At 38.3% G+C, this 19,544-nt stretch overlaps 1 protein-coding gene across 14 annotated transcripts in view; it reads right to left on the bottom strand.

Annotated features, from left to right (window-relative positions):
- Positions 1–225: 225 nt before the first annotated feature.
- Positions 226–19,544, bottom strand: part of LOC129707992 (mucin-2-like) — an 85,587-nt gene continuing 66,268 nt past the window's right edge. For all 14 annotated transcript variants that reach the window (XM_055653528.1, XM_055653529.1, XM_055653530.1 and 11 more), the window contains 12 exons: positions 18,446–18,617; positions 18,091–18,320; positions 14,868–15,051; positions 13,488–13,701; positions 12,148–12,323; positions 9,420–9,489; positions 9,163–9,269; positions 9,014–9,045; positions 4,569–4,679; positions 2,292–2,343; positions 1,208–1,313; positions 226–598 (listed from right to left, as the gene is read on the bottom strand). In XM_055653528.1, coding sequence (XP_055509503.1) covers positions 430–598; positions 1,208–1,313; positions 2,292–2,343; positions 4,569–4,679; positions 9,014–9,045; positions 9,163–9,269; positions 9,420–9,489; positions 12,148–12,323; positions 13,488–13,701; positions 14,868–15,051; positions 18,091–18,320; positions 18,446–18,617 — 1,623 coding nt within the window. In that variant the 3' untranslated portion in view covers positions 226–429. The remainder of the gene's footprint in view (positions 599–1,207; positions 1,314–2,291; positions 2,344–4,568; positions 4,680–9,013; positions 9,046–9,162; positions 9,270–9,419; positions 9,490–12,147; positions 12,324–13,487; positions 13,702–14,867; positions 15,052–18,090; positions 18,321–18,445; positions 18,618–19,544) is intronic.

Raw genomic sequence — 19,544 nt, 5'->3', positions numbered from 1 at the left:
TTAAATAATATGAATGGTTACTGAAGTACTGTCTTTGAGAAGCTTGAGTAACCTTTCTGGTCTGTTAAATTCAATAGAGTGACCCAATTAAATGTAATTAACTGGAGATTTGGCACTGTCATTGGGACATGGCGTAGATAAATGTAAACGTTAAGAAAATTACATTCTCTCCTTGATGTACATATGAATTTAAAATAAACAGATATTCATGACAAAAGCAGTGAATCATATGCAGAATTTTTATTTATTTTTCGTTTTGCATTAAATGATCATGTGGATGAAAAATAAGCTCGAAAGATATATTGTAAAAAGCCATGCAGTTAGGAATAAAAGACACTTAGGATTTTTCAAATTTCACTAAGTAATCTTTGCTTAAAAGTAATAAACAGAGGTTAACAATTAAATTGGCATTCAGTTTAAAATTCCATTTCACGGTGTACTACTTTCACAAATAGAGCACTGACATGTTTTTGCAGAAATATACGAGTACTGTTTACTCGATCCATTTCCACACGCCAATGTTACTTCCTTTGTTTCAGTCGTTTGTTCTTCACAGCACTCACAGTTGTGTTTCATTTTATCTATTGTGTAGTCAAATCTAAAACGTAAGACCATCACAATAAAAATCAATCAGTATCATATGGCATCTTATGCATTTTAATTACAACAAAATGCCGCAATTTTCAATGGTATCATGCTGCTGTGGGCCATAGCCTTCATGCATTGCCATAAATATGTAAAAACAAAGTAATTTTAACAAACAAAAAGGTCTGTACTCTCAAAGACAAAGTATGAAAATAATCTAATCAGTATTAAGTTAGCATTATACCTATTTATCAAATAATATCGGTTTACACCATCACTGAGCCATTACTAAGCTCACAAACAATTTTTCATGACCTCTCTATCATTAATACAGGAGGTGTCACCACTGCCTTTTCACTTGCTAATTGAATGGTGGTTGATGATATAAGGCCAGATTGGTGAGTTTTGCCAGCTTCCTGGTTCTTGCTCCATCCTACACCATCATGGTTATGTTTTCTTCAGGAAGTGGTAGTGTGAAGCAGTGTAAATTGGGGAAAATCATATTTTGTAGTAAACACCATCCCCAACCTTTCTCTGAGGTCGTATTATCTCAGTATTTTTTTTTTTTGCTCCATGATGCATGATTCTATTTAACTATCACAAGATTCTTAAATTTACTTACATGGAAAATGAGTTGCAATTTCCTTGACATGAATTAAGTTCAACTGTTGCAGTACAGTTATCCTTAATGATTGTAAGCGATTCTGGATGAACTTTGCATAGTGTCACTGTTGGGAAAAACATGGAAATTAGAGAATTCCACCATTTTATGTTATAAAAACATGTAATTGGAACCAGATTATCTATTTGACATGTATCTATTGACAGGCAGACAAACAGATGAGCTAACAGACAGAAGATGTGAAAGAGACACAGGTTTACCTTCTCAAATAACATATTAAAGTTATTGTCATGCGATACAGTAGATGAAGGCATAATGTTTACATTTACTACTATTATTCGAGCTTAGAGCAGAACTGAACAATGAAAGGCCTGTTCCTAGATATTGATATGCAAAATAAGTTTTCATTGTTAGACTAGGAGTCTTTGTTAAAAATCTAGTAGGAATGTGCAAAGATCTGACAGTAGTAGGACAGAACTTCGGACTAATAATGTGTGCCACAAGCCCAGGTGCAACTCAATGAAATTAAATGTGAATCAGCTGCATCAAATATTTGTAAAATTGATGTCAATATTAACTGAGCATTGAATGTTTTTTTTAACCACCATGCAAATGTGCACTGAGACCTTTGAAAAATATTCATTCACAAACTAAAAAAGTAAACTGCAGACGAGGAAACAGAATATCCCAGTGCATTGACTTTCAAAGCAGTTGCTATTACCCTTGGCTTGGTTGTGGGATGTTAAAAACATATCACTGTCCCCTTTAAATGCTACTCTGCATTCTGGAAAGCTTAATATTATTGGGTCATAAAGCAAACCCATTTGGTTAATGTGTGTAGCCTGAGGAAGTTTGAAATCCACTGCTCTGGTAAACTTTCATGCCCTGGCAGCTTTATCATCTAATATCATAGTTGGCAAAAAAATCTGAGCAGTTCACAGCTTCAGGTACTTTTGAAGTTTGGTCCCTGTTGTGAAATCGGAAACACCTAACATAAGTATGAAGAGATCTAAGCAGGATAAACATTCTGCAGGGGAAATATATTTTTCATATAAATTGCAGTGCTCAAAATGTGACTTCTTACCTCGCTGAGGGCAGTAATAGCAACAGTGACGGTCATCCCATTTTTTGTCAACCTAAACGTACAGGAAAAATGAATTGTTATTTCCCATATTATTTAACTATCAATCATGGTATGCTATCATATTGTAAACATGTAATTTTGTGCAGAACCAGAGGACAAAGGTTTAACGCGAAGTGGAGATTTAATTGGAATCTGAGGGTTAACATTTTCACACAAAGGGGGTTGGATGTATGGAAGAAGCCGCCAGAGGAGGTAGTTGAGGCAGGGACTATCCCAACATTTAAGAAGCAGTTAGACAAGTACATTGATAGGACAGGCTTGGAGGGATATGGACCAAATGCTGGCTGTTGGGACGAGTGTTGCTGGGATATGTTGGCTGGTGTGGACAGGTTGGGCCAAAGCACCTGTTTCCACACTGTTTCACTCTTTGACTATAATTACACACAATATCCAACCTTGGGCAATAATGCCACTGTAACCATAATTTTTTTTAAACATTTGTTTTAGAAGATAGCTAAATGAATATTTATTCCAGTTAGAGTCACTAGAAATAGAAGCAAGGAATTGTTATTGGACTAAATACTGGTTAGACTGAATTTGGATGTCCAAACTTTTAGACATTTAACAACACTTAATTTTGTGCTTTTTTAAGTTGGATCCTGGATTCTGCTGCCTATCTTATTTAATCAACATGAAATTCTAATTACGCATGTTTTAGAATTTTACTTCAGTTTTTTCTTTCTTTTGCATGGCATGTCATTTATCATATGCTCAGTAATTTTAAGTAGATATTATGACAGATTAATCATATTAAAACAGTTGTAGAATTACGTACTTTATTTCTAATCAGTGTCGGTAGTAATTCTTCCCAAAAGTGGATTAATATAGAAAATAACTGTTTCCAATCTCGCCAATGCAATTTTGCTCCAGTTTCAGTTAGCAGCCCATTCTGAACATGAATGGCAGTTAGCATCTTGACATGAATTGGCATATGGCAGAATTTACATGAATTGCTGTGAGAGGGGGCTATTTTACATACAAAATAAGTTGGCATTTGAAGGAGGCTTTATCAAATATAGGTAGGGATTATGTTTGCCCTATTTTGATCCCATAAACTTTTGGTTTCCAATAAATAAAAAAAGTCTTTAATGGGTCTGATAGTTTGCTTTTTCACATTGACAGCATGGCAGATTTAGTTTCACTTCATGTCAAATTAAGTATTTTGGTTTCACTGTTGGCTAAATTGAGATTGGCCAATATTATTTTATGTGTAACATAGCAAGCAGAAAGTATTTATTACATTGGGCTACTTAAAACCTTAGTCACTGAGGTGAAAAAAAAAACTGCATGGTAATTCTTATAAGGTAGTGGTTTAGAATTCTCATATAGATGAGATTTAGCATTTATTTGCCCCCTGCAAAGGCATGTTAAATGGTGGCTGTGTGGCTGGCCAATGAATGTCTTAACCCCAGGGCCTTGTTTTGGTATATATTGGTGCCCAGAGCCACTGGTGAACCATGCCACTCAATTAAAGATAGCTGCCTTACATGATAATATATTTATCTTGCCCAATGAAGGAAGCAGTTGGGTCTTACATCACTGTTGGGCCCTTTGGGTTGTGGGAAAAGGAGAGCATGAGAGTGGGAGCTATTTAGGGAAATGGTTAGTTGCCAGTTTTGTGATCGATGATGAGGGCTGAGGTACAGGACCCCTGGGATCATTGGCTTCCTGGCATCTGTAGATGATCAGAGGACTCTGATTGCCAATTGGTAAGGTAGGTTTGGTCATGAGAAGATAGCAAACATGAAGGGTGGAGACAATAGGTTATTATTAATGTAGGGTAGTGAGGGACAGGTTTTGTGGAGAAGGGGTGTAGTTGAAGGAGAGTGGAAAATATATTTAATGGGGTTTTAGAGGCAGACAAATCTTTAATTCATGCCAAAGCAGGCTTCATAGGTCCATTGAAGCCTGCATCTGCTTGAGTGAACTCTTGGGATACACCTCAGAAGCATTGAGGAAAATTGAAGGAAATCTCCAGAAATGTATTCAAAATGTATTTTTCCAGAAGAATTTGGTCATGTAGTGCAAATGACCATGGTGTTTTGTTGAATAATTTTTAGTCAAATGTTTTAACCCACCCAGCACCTAATCATTGTTTAGAATGATTTTCATGTTCAATTAATTTTAAACAAATAATTATGAAAAGAACAAATCAATATTGCAATGTGAATGTACATCATGATACATGGAACCTGCTACAGTATAATTTGTACAAACCTCATCACAGGTTGAATTATAAAAGCATGATAATTCTGTCTCTATCACCGTGCCTCCTGAACATCTGTAGTAAATACATGTATTATTTTGATCAGACCATTCCTCACCATCCTGAAAAACAAAAGCAGAAATATCAGCGATTGTCAACCTGAGTAGCAAAGAGCTCTCTCAAAGATGCTATGTGGGTTGTGACTGTAAATATTCATGAATTCACATTCAACAGCTCCACTGATTGCCAAAGAAGCCAACCTCAACTGAAGTATTAGTAAAATAATTACAATTATTTGCTGTGGGTTGCGGTGGAAAAATCAGCTATGTTTTTCTGCTGCAAAGTAATGTGTGGATGTCAGACAAAAAAAAATGGATAACTCTGGTATAATTCTCCACATCTTGTTACCATCAGTCAAACTTCAGATATGAATCTTGATCTTTATCAGAAGATGCTGCAGGGTAGGTACTGGCTTTAAAGTAATGCCCCTGCATAAATGAAAGCATTGTGAAAACAATGATTGCAGATTGATAACTGCAACAAAAAAATTGGAAAATATATTTAGAAAAAATTGTGAGAAATTCGTTAAAGCTTTGGATTTCAGCTGAAAAGTGATATTATGCTTTGAAAATCAGTTCATGTTTGAAAGTAATCATTGGCAGGGCATAGCATCAGCTATAACTTATATCTTATTTAGAGTATGCTTTCTTTGCCCAAATGTTCAGCAATAATTCCAGGAGAGTACTTAAGGAAGTGATTATTCTTAATTAACGAACCAAGCTATTCACCATCAGAACTCCTCTGCAGCCAGATCTGGATCAGCCTCTATGTGTTTATCCACAATGTTGACCCTCCGCCACAGATTGTACAATAATAATTGGTAAAGTAAACCCTGGTTGATTTATGAATAGCAGTTTACTCAGGAATTTAATCATGGGTTTTCTCGTGCAGTCAAATTCCGTGGTTAAACCTACGCTGAAGGGATTCACACAATTTCAATCGTGGTTGGACAGATTGACACTGAAGTGAAATCTGAAGCAGCAACATCAAGAAAATTTAGAAGATTATTCAGTGAAAACAGATACTGTACATCGTGTGAGGATCATCTACAGAACCATCTGAATGATCTGTATCTTCCAGCATCTGAATTTAACATCAGTTTTGTGACTGATGTTAAATATAGGATTCTAAATGAAAGAGATACAAAATTGGATATGGTGCAGAGTTTTGTGATAATGCTGAGGACACAGACCCCTTGATCTAAAAGGAGTGCAGAAGAGAGAGGGTTAAAAGGGAGACATAATGACAACTCAAATTACAATCAGTAGATTTATGGTGTAAGCTGCAGAAGACAACAATCTGCCAATACTAGGTAGCATCAGAATGATGGATCTCCCCTTTTTTTTGGGGGGGGGGGGGGGGGGGGGGGGGGGGGGGGGGGGGGGGGGGTGTTTCAAGGATCCAGGCCAGATTTCAGATCAGCAAGTGAGAGGTAAAGTAAAGGAAAGGCAGGAATGATGGACGTAGCGGGGCAACTGGGAGAGAAATTATCAAGGTAAGAGGAAGGAAGCTGAGAGAGAGAGGAGCTCTCCCTGTCACATCCTGCCTCTGTGGAATTGCTGCCCTTTCCCAGGAACTACCACTGCATCTATACCATTTCTTGCCTGCTGCTCAGGGAAAGTCCCTTCATAACAGTTGATGGTTTTTCTACGGGCTTGAGAGAAAGAGGGGCTGTTTGAAGTACTTGGTTGGTGAAGATGGAGGCAGAGCATTCTGAAGGATAGAGATGAGGAGAGGAGAGGAGCGCAAAGTAAGGAAGAACGTCAAGTGAGAGGCTGTAGAGGTTGGTGTGAAGGCTGGAAGGAGATAGTTAAGAAGCAGGGGAAGAAGTGAAGGTCTATAGATCCACGAGCAAAACATGAACTACTAAAGGAACTCAGTGGGTCAGGCAGCATCTGTGGAGACAAAGGGGTGGTCAACTTGATATTTGCTCCTGTTTTCTAGAAGTGATCCAGCGAACGGACCAAAGTGAAGGTGAAGGAGGAAACATAGGGCAGAGGCTTCTGTACATAAACCCACCGCTGTGTATATTGAGTGCATATGTCTTGACAGGCACCTGGTTCTTGTCCACACAAATGTATGACTTAACATTCATGTATCAGGCTTGGTCCCTGTCACTTTGTGCCCCCTCCTCCAACCACTGTGTCAAAACATTACTCTGTAAGTCCACGTTGTAGCTGGGGATGCATTGGCTATCCCAAATTAAAATAAGACACAGATTGATAACTTCCATCCCTCAATATGATGTTGAGGACCTGGACATTCCAAACAGATACAGAACTGGAATACACTTTCCTAGCATTGTCCAAGCATTCAGATATCTGATACTTACATCACTGCTCTGCGGGTGTCCTGATTTGGACAGCATGAAGAATGAGGGCCATCACCATAGTCATAGCCATATAGCATGGAAACAGTTCCTTCAAACCAACTGGTCAATGCCGAACAAGATGCCCATCCCAGCGAGTCCCATTTACCTGCACCTGGCCAATATTTCCCTAAAGCTTTCCTATCCATGTACTTGACCAGATGTATTTTTAATGTTGCCATCATACCTGCCTAAGGAACTTCATCCGGCAGCTTCTTCCACATACCCACTATCCCCTCTGTGTTTCCCCTTAGCCTCATGCACTCCAAGTGCGAGACTGTCCAAGCTTTCTCTATTCCAATCATGTACCGAATTAACCAGTTTTCCCTGGATTCCATGTAATCTAATCTTGCAGAGCAGCCTAGAATGTGGAATAGCCTATGCCAATGGCCCTGTCATCATCAACCTTTTTGGTTACTTCTTCCAAAGCCTCAATCAAATTTTTGAGACACAATTTCCCACATACAAAACCAGGCTGACTATCCCGAATCAACCCCAGTCTTTCCAAATGCTTCTTCAGAATCGTCTCCAGTAACCTTCCTACCACATATGTTAAGCTTAAGGGCCTGTCCCACGTAGGCAATGTTTTAGGCGACTGTCATAGTCGTCGCAGGACGCCGAAAAACCAATGACTGGACTCCCCTACGACAATATCTATGACATGCTACAATAACCTACAACCTAGCCGATGTCCAGCTACGGCAAGCTACCGACAACCAGTGACCCTTTAGGACGTCCACCTACGACCATGCCTACATCAACCTGCGACAAGCTACGACAAGCTACGATCCGGTCAGCGACAACGGAACACTACTGAAGACAATTCAATCACCCGTACCTGTTGTCGTAGGTAGTCGCCAATGGAATTCACCGAAGTCAGCACCTGCGACAACCTACATCACTTGGCGATAACCCACGTCATCCTGGCGACAACCTACGTCATCCTGGTGACAATCTACGACAACACCTATGTCGGGAGAAGTCAAGCTATGCTCATTGGCGTCAAGCCCACTGTCGGCGAAAATCTTTTAAGATGTTGAAAATCCAGCAGCGACCAGAATGACACTACGACTCTTTGGGCGACTGAGGAGACTACGACCATACAGGCGACATCCCGGCGGCAATGTGCCAACAGCATAGTTGCCTGTAGTCACCTAAAAAATAGCCTGTGGGACAGGTCCTTTATATGTCTATTGTTTTCAGGTTTTCTTTTTAATCCTTCATTCGAGGCAAAATATTATCTACCCGCCAATCTTCCAGCACCCTACCTGTGCCATAAGAAACGATTCATATATCTCAGTTAGGACTTCAATTTCGTCCCACAATGTTCCTGGATAATCTGATCAGGCCCAGAGATTTATGTGCCTTTGGGACCAGTAAGCAGGAAAATGAACACTTTTTTAATAGGTTAAGCTATGTTATCAAGAATTAGGTTGTCTGGTGGCTCGTGGACTTCCCCTCTGAAACAAACCTTTGGTAAAGTTCATTTGGCAAGGGAGTAGAAAAACTAACTCTGACTGGGTCCTCCTCCTGGCAAAATACTTGCAGCACACAGTTGACATGACCATGTTTTGACAAGAGCCAAACACAAGACCTTATGGCAATATCCCTGATCCAGATAATAACACCTATTATATTAGATAATCATACGATTGAGAGACCACAAGAACGTCTGCATGACAATCGTTGAGTTCCAATTCAATTAGTAATTTTCAGAGATAATTTTACCAAGTCTGCGAATCCAAAACCTTCAAAGAGCTAGTTAAACATAATGAGCCAAATTAACATAATTATAATAGTGCAATTTTACTAACGGACTATATAACATCAGAGTTCATTATTTAGGATTTAAATGTATGCTCTGACCTCCAAGTAATGAATCTGGCAAATGAAATAAAAATTAAGAAGTGTAATCAGTTTCAACTATCTTAATATGTTCTCCATTCCCTTATGAAGTTTTGCCCACACAAAATAATTTTACTTAAAATAAAAGTATCAGAAAATACGAAATAATTTTCATGCACTCACATTTTTTACGTTTCCTGAGTAGTCTGTGCATCCTGTAGGAAAGAGAGATATGGAATTACTAAATTTGTGTTACCTTTTTGAGTCGCAGGAGGGCTTTAACTGAATTATAGTTTATAATTGTTTTACTGTTTTGTGGAAATATAACTTACTACTACAAGAAGGAACACATTGTGTTTCATCTTCAGATAGCATCAATCCCTCTGGACAGTAGCAACCTTCAGTAGGTTCAGTGAACACTTCTCCAGTTCTCATCAAACTGTAAATAAATATGGTTATCTGTTATGGTACTAAATATTATAGCAAAGAAGTACATCTAATATTACAAAAAAAATGTAAGTTGATGCCAGTTGATCTATACATATTGAAAACATTTTGAATAACAGAAAATATATAACAAAATACTTACTTGTCTGTACAATAATTGTGATTGTTGGTGGCACAGGGTTTATACATGAAACCATGTGGACAGGTGTAGCCTGAAAAGAAAGAAAGAAATAATGATAGGCACAAAGACACCAATCTTAATCCACATATATACATGTCTTTAGAGCTGGCCTGGGTGATTTAATATAAGTTCAGTGTGAAATAAAACTATTACCACAGAATATTGGTGTTACAACTGAAAATACTTTGGGGAAATATTTGGATTTGATTATCAGACCTTAATGGAAGCAGGAGTATCAGGCAATGTCCCATCTCTGTTCATCCAGTTCCACTGATATCCATCAGGCATGGGGGATGACAATTAATGGATAGTGATTGGATTCTCATTCATTACAGGCGATCAACATATATTTTCCCTGAATATCAGTCAATTAAAGTAAGAATGCAGGTACAGCAGGTAGTGATGAAAGCAAATGGCATGTTGGCCTTCATAACAAGAGGAGTTGAGTATGGGAGCAAAGAGGCCCTTCTGCAGTTGTATAGGGCCCTAGTGAGACCACACCTGGAGTATCGTGTGCAATCTTGGTCCCCTAATTTGAGGAAGGACATTCTTGCTATTGAGGGAGTGCACAAGGTTAATTCCCAGGATGGCGGGATTGTCATATGCTGAAAGAATGGAGCAGCTGGGCTGGGTGTGGAGTTTAGAAGTGTGAGAGGGATCTCATTGAAGCATATAAGATTATTAAGAGTTTGGACGTGTTAGAGGCAGGAAACATGTTCCCGATACATAGGGTGCGCCGGAGGAGGGAGATGGCAGCCCTGCCAGCAGTCTGTTCGTTTTTTTTCATCCTTTTTGGTATTTTTAGCGCTTGTTTAAAGTTTGTTTTAATGTTCTTCTGTTTGTTTTATGTGGGGGTGGGGGGGGGGGGGGGGGGGAAGTCGGGGGAAACTTATTTTTTTCAGGTTCTTTCCTTCCTGGAGATGTGATCTATTTTCGGGTCACATTCTCCAAGCTCTGCGGCCTACCATCGTTGGAGCTGGAAGCCGCCTCGTCCGGTCGTAAGCCCCACCGCAGGGTGTGGACTTTCCATCGGAGCGGATCCCTTGCATGGAATCGCTCCCACCACGGCCTGCGGACTTATCATCGAGGCTAGTCGGGAGCTCCAAAGCCGCAGAAGGTTCGTCCAGCCCTGACGCGAGGTTCGATTGCCCGGCGCAGGAGAGCTGACATCCCCCCCCGATGCGGGAGCTGAATGCCTCGACACGGAGGGCCCTAACGCCGCCGGCTACGGGACTCAAGACCGTCCCATCAAGGGTGGCTCGAGGCCCCCCGATCAAGGAAGAACAACAAGGGAAAGACTTGGAACTTTATTTTCGCCTTCCGTCACAGTGAGGAATGTGTAGGAGTCACTGTGATGGATGTTTATTTTAAAATTTGTTTTTTGAGTGTTGCTTTTTTAAATTGTTTGACTGACCTGCCCAGTGAATTTCACTACACCAATTGGTGTATGTGACAATAAATGAACTTATGAACTTATGATGTTGGGGGAATCCAGAACCAGGGGCCACAGTTTAAGAATAAGGGGTAAGCCGTTTAGAACGGAGATGAGGAAACACTTTTTCTCACAGAGAGTTGAGTCTGCGGAATTCTCTGCCTCAGAGGGTGGTGGAGGCCGGTTCTCTGGATACTTTCAAGAGAGCTAAATGGGGCTTAAAGATAGCGGAGTGAAGGGATATGGGGAGAAGGCAGGAACGGTGTACTGATTGGGGATGATCAGCCATGATCACAGTGAATGGCAGTGCTAGCTCAAAGGACCGGATGACCTACTCCTGCACCTATTGTTTATTGTCTATTACTGGATTCAAAACTCTGCAGCTTTTTATCACGATAGAGGGGCAAAACATAAAAAACTTCCATCACAGGTTTATTTTCTTCAGGTAAGTCAATGTCTGATTTACTGCTTATGATTAATATTTAGGTCTGGTTGTCACAGATCTCTATTTCCTGTGAGTAAGATTACATATTTCTGCATTAACTCTCCAACGCTACCATTTTTTTTTTCAAAGTGTTTGTGTAACACAGCACAATTAACATAATATTCTTTATTCCTAATTATATAGATTTATTAGGGCAAATTTTCTTCCTTGCTATAGAAAAATAATGCCGTACTTGCATAACATAGAGGTGAACGATAGAAAGAAATGCAGTGAGTGGGGGTTAGAAACAATGCAAGTTCAATCCTGTATTTTCCCCTCTCCACTTGGCAATTGAAGGATTTGCCAACCATCTCCTTAAACCTCTGATTTTTGTTGTGTGGATAGGCCATCAGGAGTTTGCTGTGATCTTGCCACTCTCCATTATTTGATTTTGGATAAGCCCATAAGATCTCATAAGGCCCCACAGGTGGTGTGGACCAAATGTATGGGTTAAGCACTGAACTGAATTCCTAAGTTTGCCAACTTTAGAAACCATTATGGAAAACCAATGTGTCAAGGCAAAATGGTGGCATAAAATGAGGAAGAGGGTGAGAGAAAATCAAATAATTTTCTATTGAATTCGCTCAAGTAGAAATAAAAGTAAATTATTTGGAACCATGCTTATTGTATTGGCGACTGAAATAATTCTGCCAATTTGTAAAGAAAGAAATGATTTAAACCCACCAGTTCTGAGCTTTGTATATTAGTCTGAAATTATTTTTACATTGATAATTTAATCCTTAAGTGTAACTCCACAGTTCCACAATACTCACTGCATGATCCATATGTAGATTGTCTCCAGTCAACACATAATCCAAGTCCATTACATCTATAGGCAGCTGCTTCCAGGCTGGAACATTCTTCATTTGTTGCATTCCAACAGTTGTCATCCCGACATGCCTCAAAATACTCAGAAAGTGAATTGAGGGCTCTGCAACTTTTGAATGAACTGCATAATACAGACATAAAATAAGTTGTTAATTACTCAAAAGCAAAATCATTTTCTGTTGAATAAAAATATGCAGTGATGAAAAATATATTGTGTGATGAACTGGTGTAAAATCAATCTTGTTGCTTTTTTTCCAAGCATAATGATATATTTAAAAGGATTAATGTTTGTCGTAAAAATTCTGAACAATTGTAAAATCACATGTATTGTTTCATTCGTTTCAGGTATAGCTCATTTGTTAATATTCCTACTCAAAAGCCAAATTGGAGGTGCTCAAATCTATCCCAGAAACTCAAGGTTTAAACTGCTCTTCGTTACTGAGGAATACTGGGCTATTGTAGGTGGTACTTTTTGAATGAGATGAAATATTATGCTCTTTCAAATGGAAAACAATAACGGGATTATACTAGTTTCAGGGAAGGCTGCTAAAATTTTTCCCTATGCCCATAATATTTCTTTATCCAACATCACAGTTTAAAAACTTGGCTGATAAAGCTATTAATAGCTAATAGATCTTTAAAACTTACAATTTCCCATTGCAAATTCTCCTCAATTACTGACAAAGGAATCATCTGAGTTTTAATAATGGTAGGCTAAATTTGAAATAATTTGCTATATGTTTATCAAAGGTACTGTAGGGTCATCACCCAACCCTTCAATTACAGCCAATAAACATGACAGATTAAAAACAGATTTTGATTAAACATTTTCTTTCAGATGCACTGTGGTTGGTGCTGGATTAAATATGACAACAGCATAACAGAACAAAAATATTTCATTTTGTTGTGATTTGCAACAGTAGAGATAGGTAAATATTTTGCAGATGAACTTTGTATCAGTTATAAAATTAAAATCTTTAAGTTTTCTTCAGTCTATCTTTTCAGGAATCCTGAGCTATTTTGTATGATTTTCTTATATGAAACCTTGCCTCAAGAAAATGGATGGCTGGCACATTTTGACCTTATCCAAGCAGGACAGTTAAGATTGATGAGTGATTTATGAAGAAAATCTGAAACCAAGCCAGTTGATAAAATGTAAAGTTGCCCATCACAAATGAATTTGATGAAGAGTTAAGTTAGAAAATATTTACTATATATATTAAAACATGAAATATTTTTTAAAATAAATCTTTGATTTCAAGGTATGACATAAAATATTACATACTTTCCAAAGATAGCATTACACATAGGCGTCTCATATTCACATGGTGGAGGAGGAGTTGGTGGACTACAAGGCTGATATGTAGGTAGATCTGTGCAATGTTTTTTATTTGTATAAGACGTTTTCCATTCATGAGCTGTTTCAGAACAACAGTCAGTTGGCTCTATTTTCCCATTCTTTCTCATGCAATCATCGGTTTTGCGTTTAGAAACAGAACCTATGAAATGGAAATAATTAGCATTAATTAAAACAAATCCTTTGACATTAAAAAAATTAAATGATTTTTTTTGACAAATTAATGATTCAATCATTCAATAAATCAATAGTTCAATGATTTCTTGAAACTTTATTGTCACATGTACCGAGGTACTGTGAAATGCTTTGTTTTGCATGCAACCTAGTGTCGTCACATTTTGGCACGAGGCAGCAGGTTTCCCCTCCCTACCAGGTACCCCTTCTCAGCAGCCCCCTCTCTCCCTGCCGGGCCCCCGACCCTCAGCAGGTAGCTCTCGATGGTCCCCTTGCTTTCCAATTACCTTCCTCACTCTCTGGCAGAGCCTTAGTGAATTGATGGCATTTACATTTGTAAATCGGAAGAAATGTGCCATATATCCAAATATGCAAGTCCCAACCTTCCTGACAGATTCTTGACAGTATGCATACATTTTGTGCTCTTACGCTAAGAAATTTAACTGCACTTATGCTACGGAATTTGCTCTTGGATCATGCAACAGATTAAAGTTGTGTTGCAGGGAAGAAAAAATTAGCTACCATTCTATAAATTATGTATAGATCTGTTATTTTAGCAATATTTTGAAGTGCTTTTTAACTTTTTTTAAATTCAGTCCTTTTTTTATTTTTATAAATATGTTTTTAGATGCCAATATTTGACTGTTTCGATAGACAGCAAAGATGGAGGCATAGCAATCTCATCCATCAAAAGTTTCTGCAGCAGTGTCATCGAATGACCTCATCCTGACCCACCTTAAGACAAGGTAACATTGGGTCTCACTGATGCAAAACCCTTGAATGGCCTTACAGATTCAAACTATCTTGGCGCCAATGATGATTGTTGGCCCTCACTTAGCAAAATGTAAGCTAATATTTTACATCTTAATCTTTGTTTACAATGGCCATGTAGCCCATATGTACAAAAATATTAAAGTTTAGGAAGCTCTAAGGAATATAGGGAAGAAAGTAAAAACATAAAGTACACCATGTTTATGTTAGCTTATACGTCTTAATCTTGCCATTGTATCATTTCTTTGCTAGAGCAATACAAAAATGAGTGTATTATCCTGTACTCTCACCAAGCTTAACCAGTTAAAATGGTAGTCTCATTGATTGTGTTTATATTCTTATTAACAACATCCTATCTCATACCACATTGTCCTTGGAGTTTATCCTTGAAAAACATTTCTGATAATTTAATTCTGAAGTGTTTTCGCGTTGCTGTGATGACGGTTCGAATGGAAGGAATTTGAACACGTATACGGGAAAAGCATTTTGTAATGGTAAATTCTTCTGAATAAACAGGTAGATTGATAGATTCTCCATTGATTTTCACCTGCCAAGAATAGATAGAAATATGTTGAAAATCATTTGAAACCTCTACATGAGAAAATTATTATCACATTATGTCAAAGAAATTATTATAACTTTATAGTCAGTATTCTGGAAGAAAATATGACGGCCTCTGTAATACATGTTGAGTATGTTTTTGTTGGGTATAGTTTGGAAGAGGTTTAAGACAAACTTGCAGCAGCAAAAATAAAGCCTTCTAAGTTTAACTTATGGACCTGATTTTAAATTTGCAAGCAGACATTTCTGTAGAAATCCATTATAACTTCTAAAAAAAATGAATGGCTGACAATTTGTCATTTGTGAGTCAGTTTGACTCAGACCTCTGCACATGCTCTGCTAAGAGTACAAGTGGAAGGAAAGGTGCTAGCTGATCTTATCTCTTACTCGGTCAATGGATTTCCTAAAAGGTTGAGCAAAATAGTGTTGTTGTGCTGTAAGGAGGGACTCGATACTCTTTGCAGTAGAACAGTAGAGCACAGGGACAGACCGTTCAGTTCATAATGTCTGGGCCGAACATTGTGCCAAGTTAAAACTAATCTGCACGTGATCCATATCCCTCTATTGCCTGCATATTCATGTGCCTATCCAAAGCATCTTAAACAACACTAACATATCTGCCTTCATCACCATCCCTGGCAGCTGGTCTCAGGTACCCATCACTCTCATTGTAATAAAACCTGTCCCGCACATCTCCTTTAAACTGCACACCTCTCGTCTTAAAGCTATGCCCTTAAGTCTTTGAAATTTTTATCCTCAGCGAAAAAAAGATTTTGACTACCACATCTACGCCTCTCATAATTTTACATGCTTTAAGATCTCTTTTCAGCTCTGTCCCTCCAGAGAAAACAATCCGTTTGTCCAATATTGCTTTATGGCTAATACCTTCTAATCTAGGCAGCATTTTGGTAAACCTCTTCAAAGCCTCCACGTCCTTCCTGTATGTGCAGACCAGAGTTGCAAATGCGGTCTAACCAAAATCCTGTATAACTGTAACATGACTTCACAACTCTTAAACTCAGTGCCCCAACTGATGAAGGCAAATATACCGTATGCCTTCTTTACCACTCTATCAACTTGTGTTACCAATTTCAGGGATCTATGGGCTTGGACCCCAAGATACCACTGTATATTAATGCTGTTGAGATCTTTCCCTTGACATTCCGAAGAGCACCACTTCACATTTGCTCAGATTAAACACCATCTGTCATTTCTACGCCCATTTCTGTAGTTGAATATCCTGCCGTATAGTTTGACAGCCTTCCTCACAGTCCGAGACTCCAGAAACGCTGGTGTCTTCTGCAAACCTTCTCATTAATCTGTCTACATTAACTTTCAAGTCATTTATATATCCCAGCCTACCAGCCTGTCCTTATGACTCAAACTCAAGTTTATTGAGGAGTTAACAATGATTAAAGAGGGTAGGATGGTGAATGTTGTCTGCATGGATTTTAGTAAAGCATTTGATAAGGTCTCCCACAATTATTAATTTAGAAGATTTAGATTAATGGGCTTCATAATGACTGATTTAGAAGAGTAAGATGACTGGCTTCATCTTGACTTGGTTATATCGATTCAGAAATGACATGAATAGAAGAGTGAGGATTTTGGTAGAAGGACATAATTCAGGCTAGATATCTTTGACCAGTGAGGATTTGCAGGGATCCTTACTGAGACCTTTGTTGTTTGTGATATATACGAATGATTTGGACATAAATGTCGATGGCTTAGTTTGTAAGTGAGCAGGCAACATCAAGAATGCTGGAGTTGAAAACTGTGAGGAAAGCTGTCAAAGTATATGATGGAATATCAATCAGCTACAGAAATGAACAGAGAAATGGTAAATGCAGTTTAACCTTAGCATGTGTGAGATGTTGCTCTTTGGATGTCGAATGTATGGCGGTATATGGTTGATGGCAAAACCTTTAACAATATGATATGCAGAGGGATCCTGGAGTCCGAGACCATAGCTCGATAGTGTGGCAAATAAAGCATATGGTGTACTTGCCTTCATTGGTAGGGATTTTGAGTGTAAGAGTCAGGAAGTCATGATGCACCTTTATAGAATTTGGTTAGGCCCCATTTGGAGCATTGTGTACCATTCTGATTGCGATATTACTTGAAAGATGTGGATGCTTTTGGGAGGAAGCAGAGGACGTTTACCAGACAGTTGTGTGGACTGGAGAGTATTAATTATAAGCAGAGGTTGGATAAACTTAGATTGTTTTCTCTGTAGCATTAGAAGCTGAGGGGAGACCTGAAACAAATACATAAAATTATGACAGGGATAGATGTAGTTGACAGTCAGAACTTTTAACCCAGTGTGGGAATGCCAAAGACTAGGTGGCATAGTTTTAATGTGAAAGGGGCAAAGATTAAAGAAGGTGTGCAGCAGATGTATTTTAATATGGAAGGTGCTGGATGACTAGAACATGCTGCCAAGGGTGGTGTGGAGGTAGAGAAGAAGCTTTTAGATAGTTAAATTGATAAGCAGGGAATGGAGCAGTATGGATTATGTGCAGAGGATGGTACTTTAGCTTGGCATCATTTTCAGCACAGATGTTGTGGGTCGAATTGTATTTGGATGATTGCAACTTGATGGGGATAGGGTGGGGTGGAAGATTGCAACCTTCACGTGGTCCGCCCTGTTTCGACTAATGCAATCAACTCGACGTGCACACACAGAAGATCAAATAGAACAAGTTGTCCTACAACTTTAGGCTGTGCACGCCACATGGAAGAAGAATGGATAGGTTGGGGGGGTGTGATCCAGCTGAGGGAATGCGGACGACTGGAAAATAATTAGCAAAACATTGGATGGCTGAAAAGACCAAGACGTCTGGAGAGAAGTCTGGAAGGAAAATTCAGGTGGGAAATGCAAACAGAAATTCAGGGAACGTATTTGATGATATTGTTAAGGAGATTTTAGAGTACTGTGGAAAGATTTCAGCGCGGAGCTTAAACGATTGATGGGATCAGGCAGGTAATATTCATAGTGAATGTACATACAGATATTAGTACTTACATCATTTTTCTTTGGTGATACATGTATGGTGGTTCCATTGTAAATAATAATTATTGATTTCTCACAGGATTTATATGCTGATGGAGGACAGTTATGATTATCAAGGATCACAGAAAAATTGTATGTTGGGATAATTTCTTCCACAAGAATGTATGAACAATCTTCATGGAACTTGTAGAATACACCGTCGAAGGTACGATAATGTTTTCTTCCCCACACATAGCATACAGCTAAAATTTAAAACAGATATTGATTTTTAGATTCCAATTGAAAAAGCAATGGAATTGCTTGTAATTATTTTTTTCTATTTGAAATTTAATGAGAAAGTAAGATGAATAGTTAAAAATATAGTTACATTGACAATCCCATTCTGAACAGCAGCCATCTTCAGTTTTGACTCTGGTAGGTTTTAATCCACTGTAACATTGTGGCTTTGGAGTTAGTTTACAGGAAACATGGTCAATTTTGTATGTTTCTTCATAAACGCAAGTGAAGGTCGCACAATTTTCCACCCATGTTTCGTTGCACTAGAAAATAATGTAAAACAAATGAATGCATCTTTAAATTTGTAATTTAGTTTGACTGTTTTGAAATAGTATTCATGTAAATGTGTTTGAGGGATATTTTTTTGATTGGTTGAATTAAATTGGTCTATTACAACAATTCAAATAAGTTATGTTTCTGTATGGTTCTGTTTAATAATGTAATTAGTGGAAAACAGCATTTTAATATTTTGATTTTAATGAATGTAATAATCAGAAGGCAGATTTTTGGACCCATAAACATAATCTATTATAATCCTGTTTTTATTTGTGTCCACTATTGGATGAATGGGACATAAAAGTGAATTCATCAAATGCAATCCATTGAATAGCACCATTATGATATTTGATGATGTGTGGGATCAAAAACTGACCCGTGATTTCCAGAACAAATGTGCCCGGCCCACGGTGAACCTTTGGAATGTCTTCCTTTGAAGCTGCGGAGGAGCATTATTGACTAAAACGGAGTTCATATTATTAATTTAGCCTTTGGTATATTTTGACAACCAAATCAAAATAATCACAATTAATAATTTAGTTTGTTCATTTATTTCAACACACTCATGAATTACATATAAGGAAGCAATGGACCATTCTATGCTCCAAATATCATCGCAGAAAAGAAGATTACTTGTATCTTTAGTCACTAAAGGGCATGTTGATAAAATCTTGGTTGGCTCTGGCCAAACCAAAAGACAAGAACTTTGAGAAGTTGTACAGAGGTTTTGTCAGCAATTGAGCTAACACAGGCAGATGATTCAGATCATAAATAGCAGACTAACTTTGAAGCTAGAAGTTTTTAGTTTAGTTTAGTGATACAGCGCGGAAACAGGCCCTTTAGCCCACTGCGACCACACCGACCAGTGATCCCCGCATATTAACACTATCCTACACCCATTAGGGTCAATTTTT

Source organism: Leucoraja erinacea, chromosome 22, assembly GCF_028641065.1.
Source record: "Leucoraja erinacea ecotype New England chromosome 22, Leri_hhj_1, whole genome shotgun sequence".
Lineage (NCBI taxonomy): Eukaryota > Metazoa > Chordata > Chondrichthyes > Rajiformes > Rajidae > Leucoraja > Leucoraja erinaceus.
This window is presented reverse-complemented; position numbering and strand designations above follow the sequence as displayed.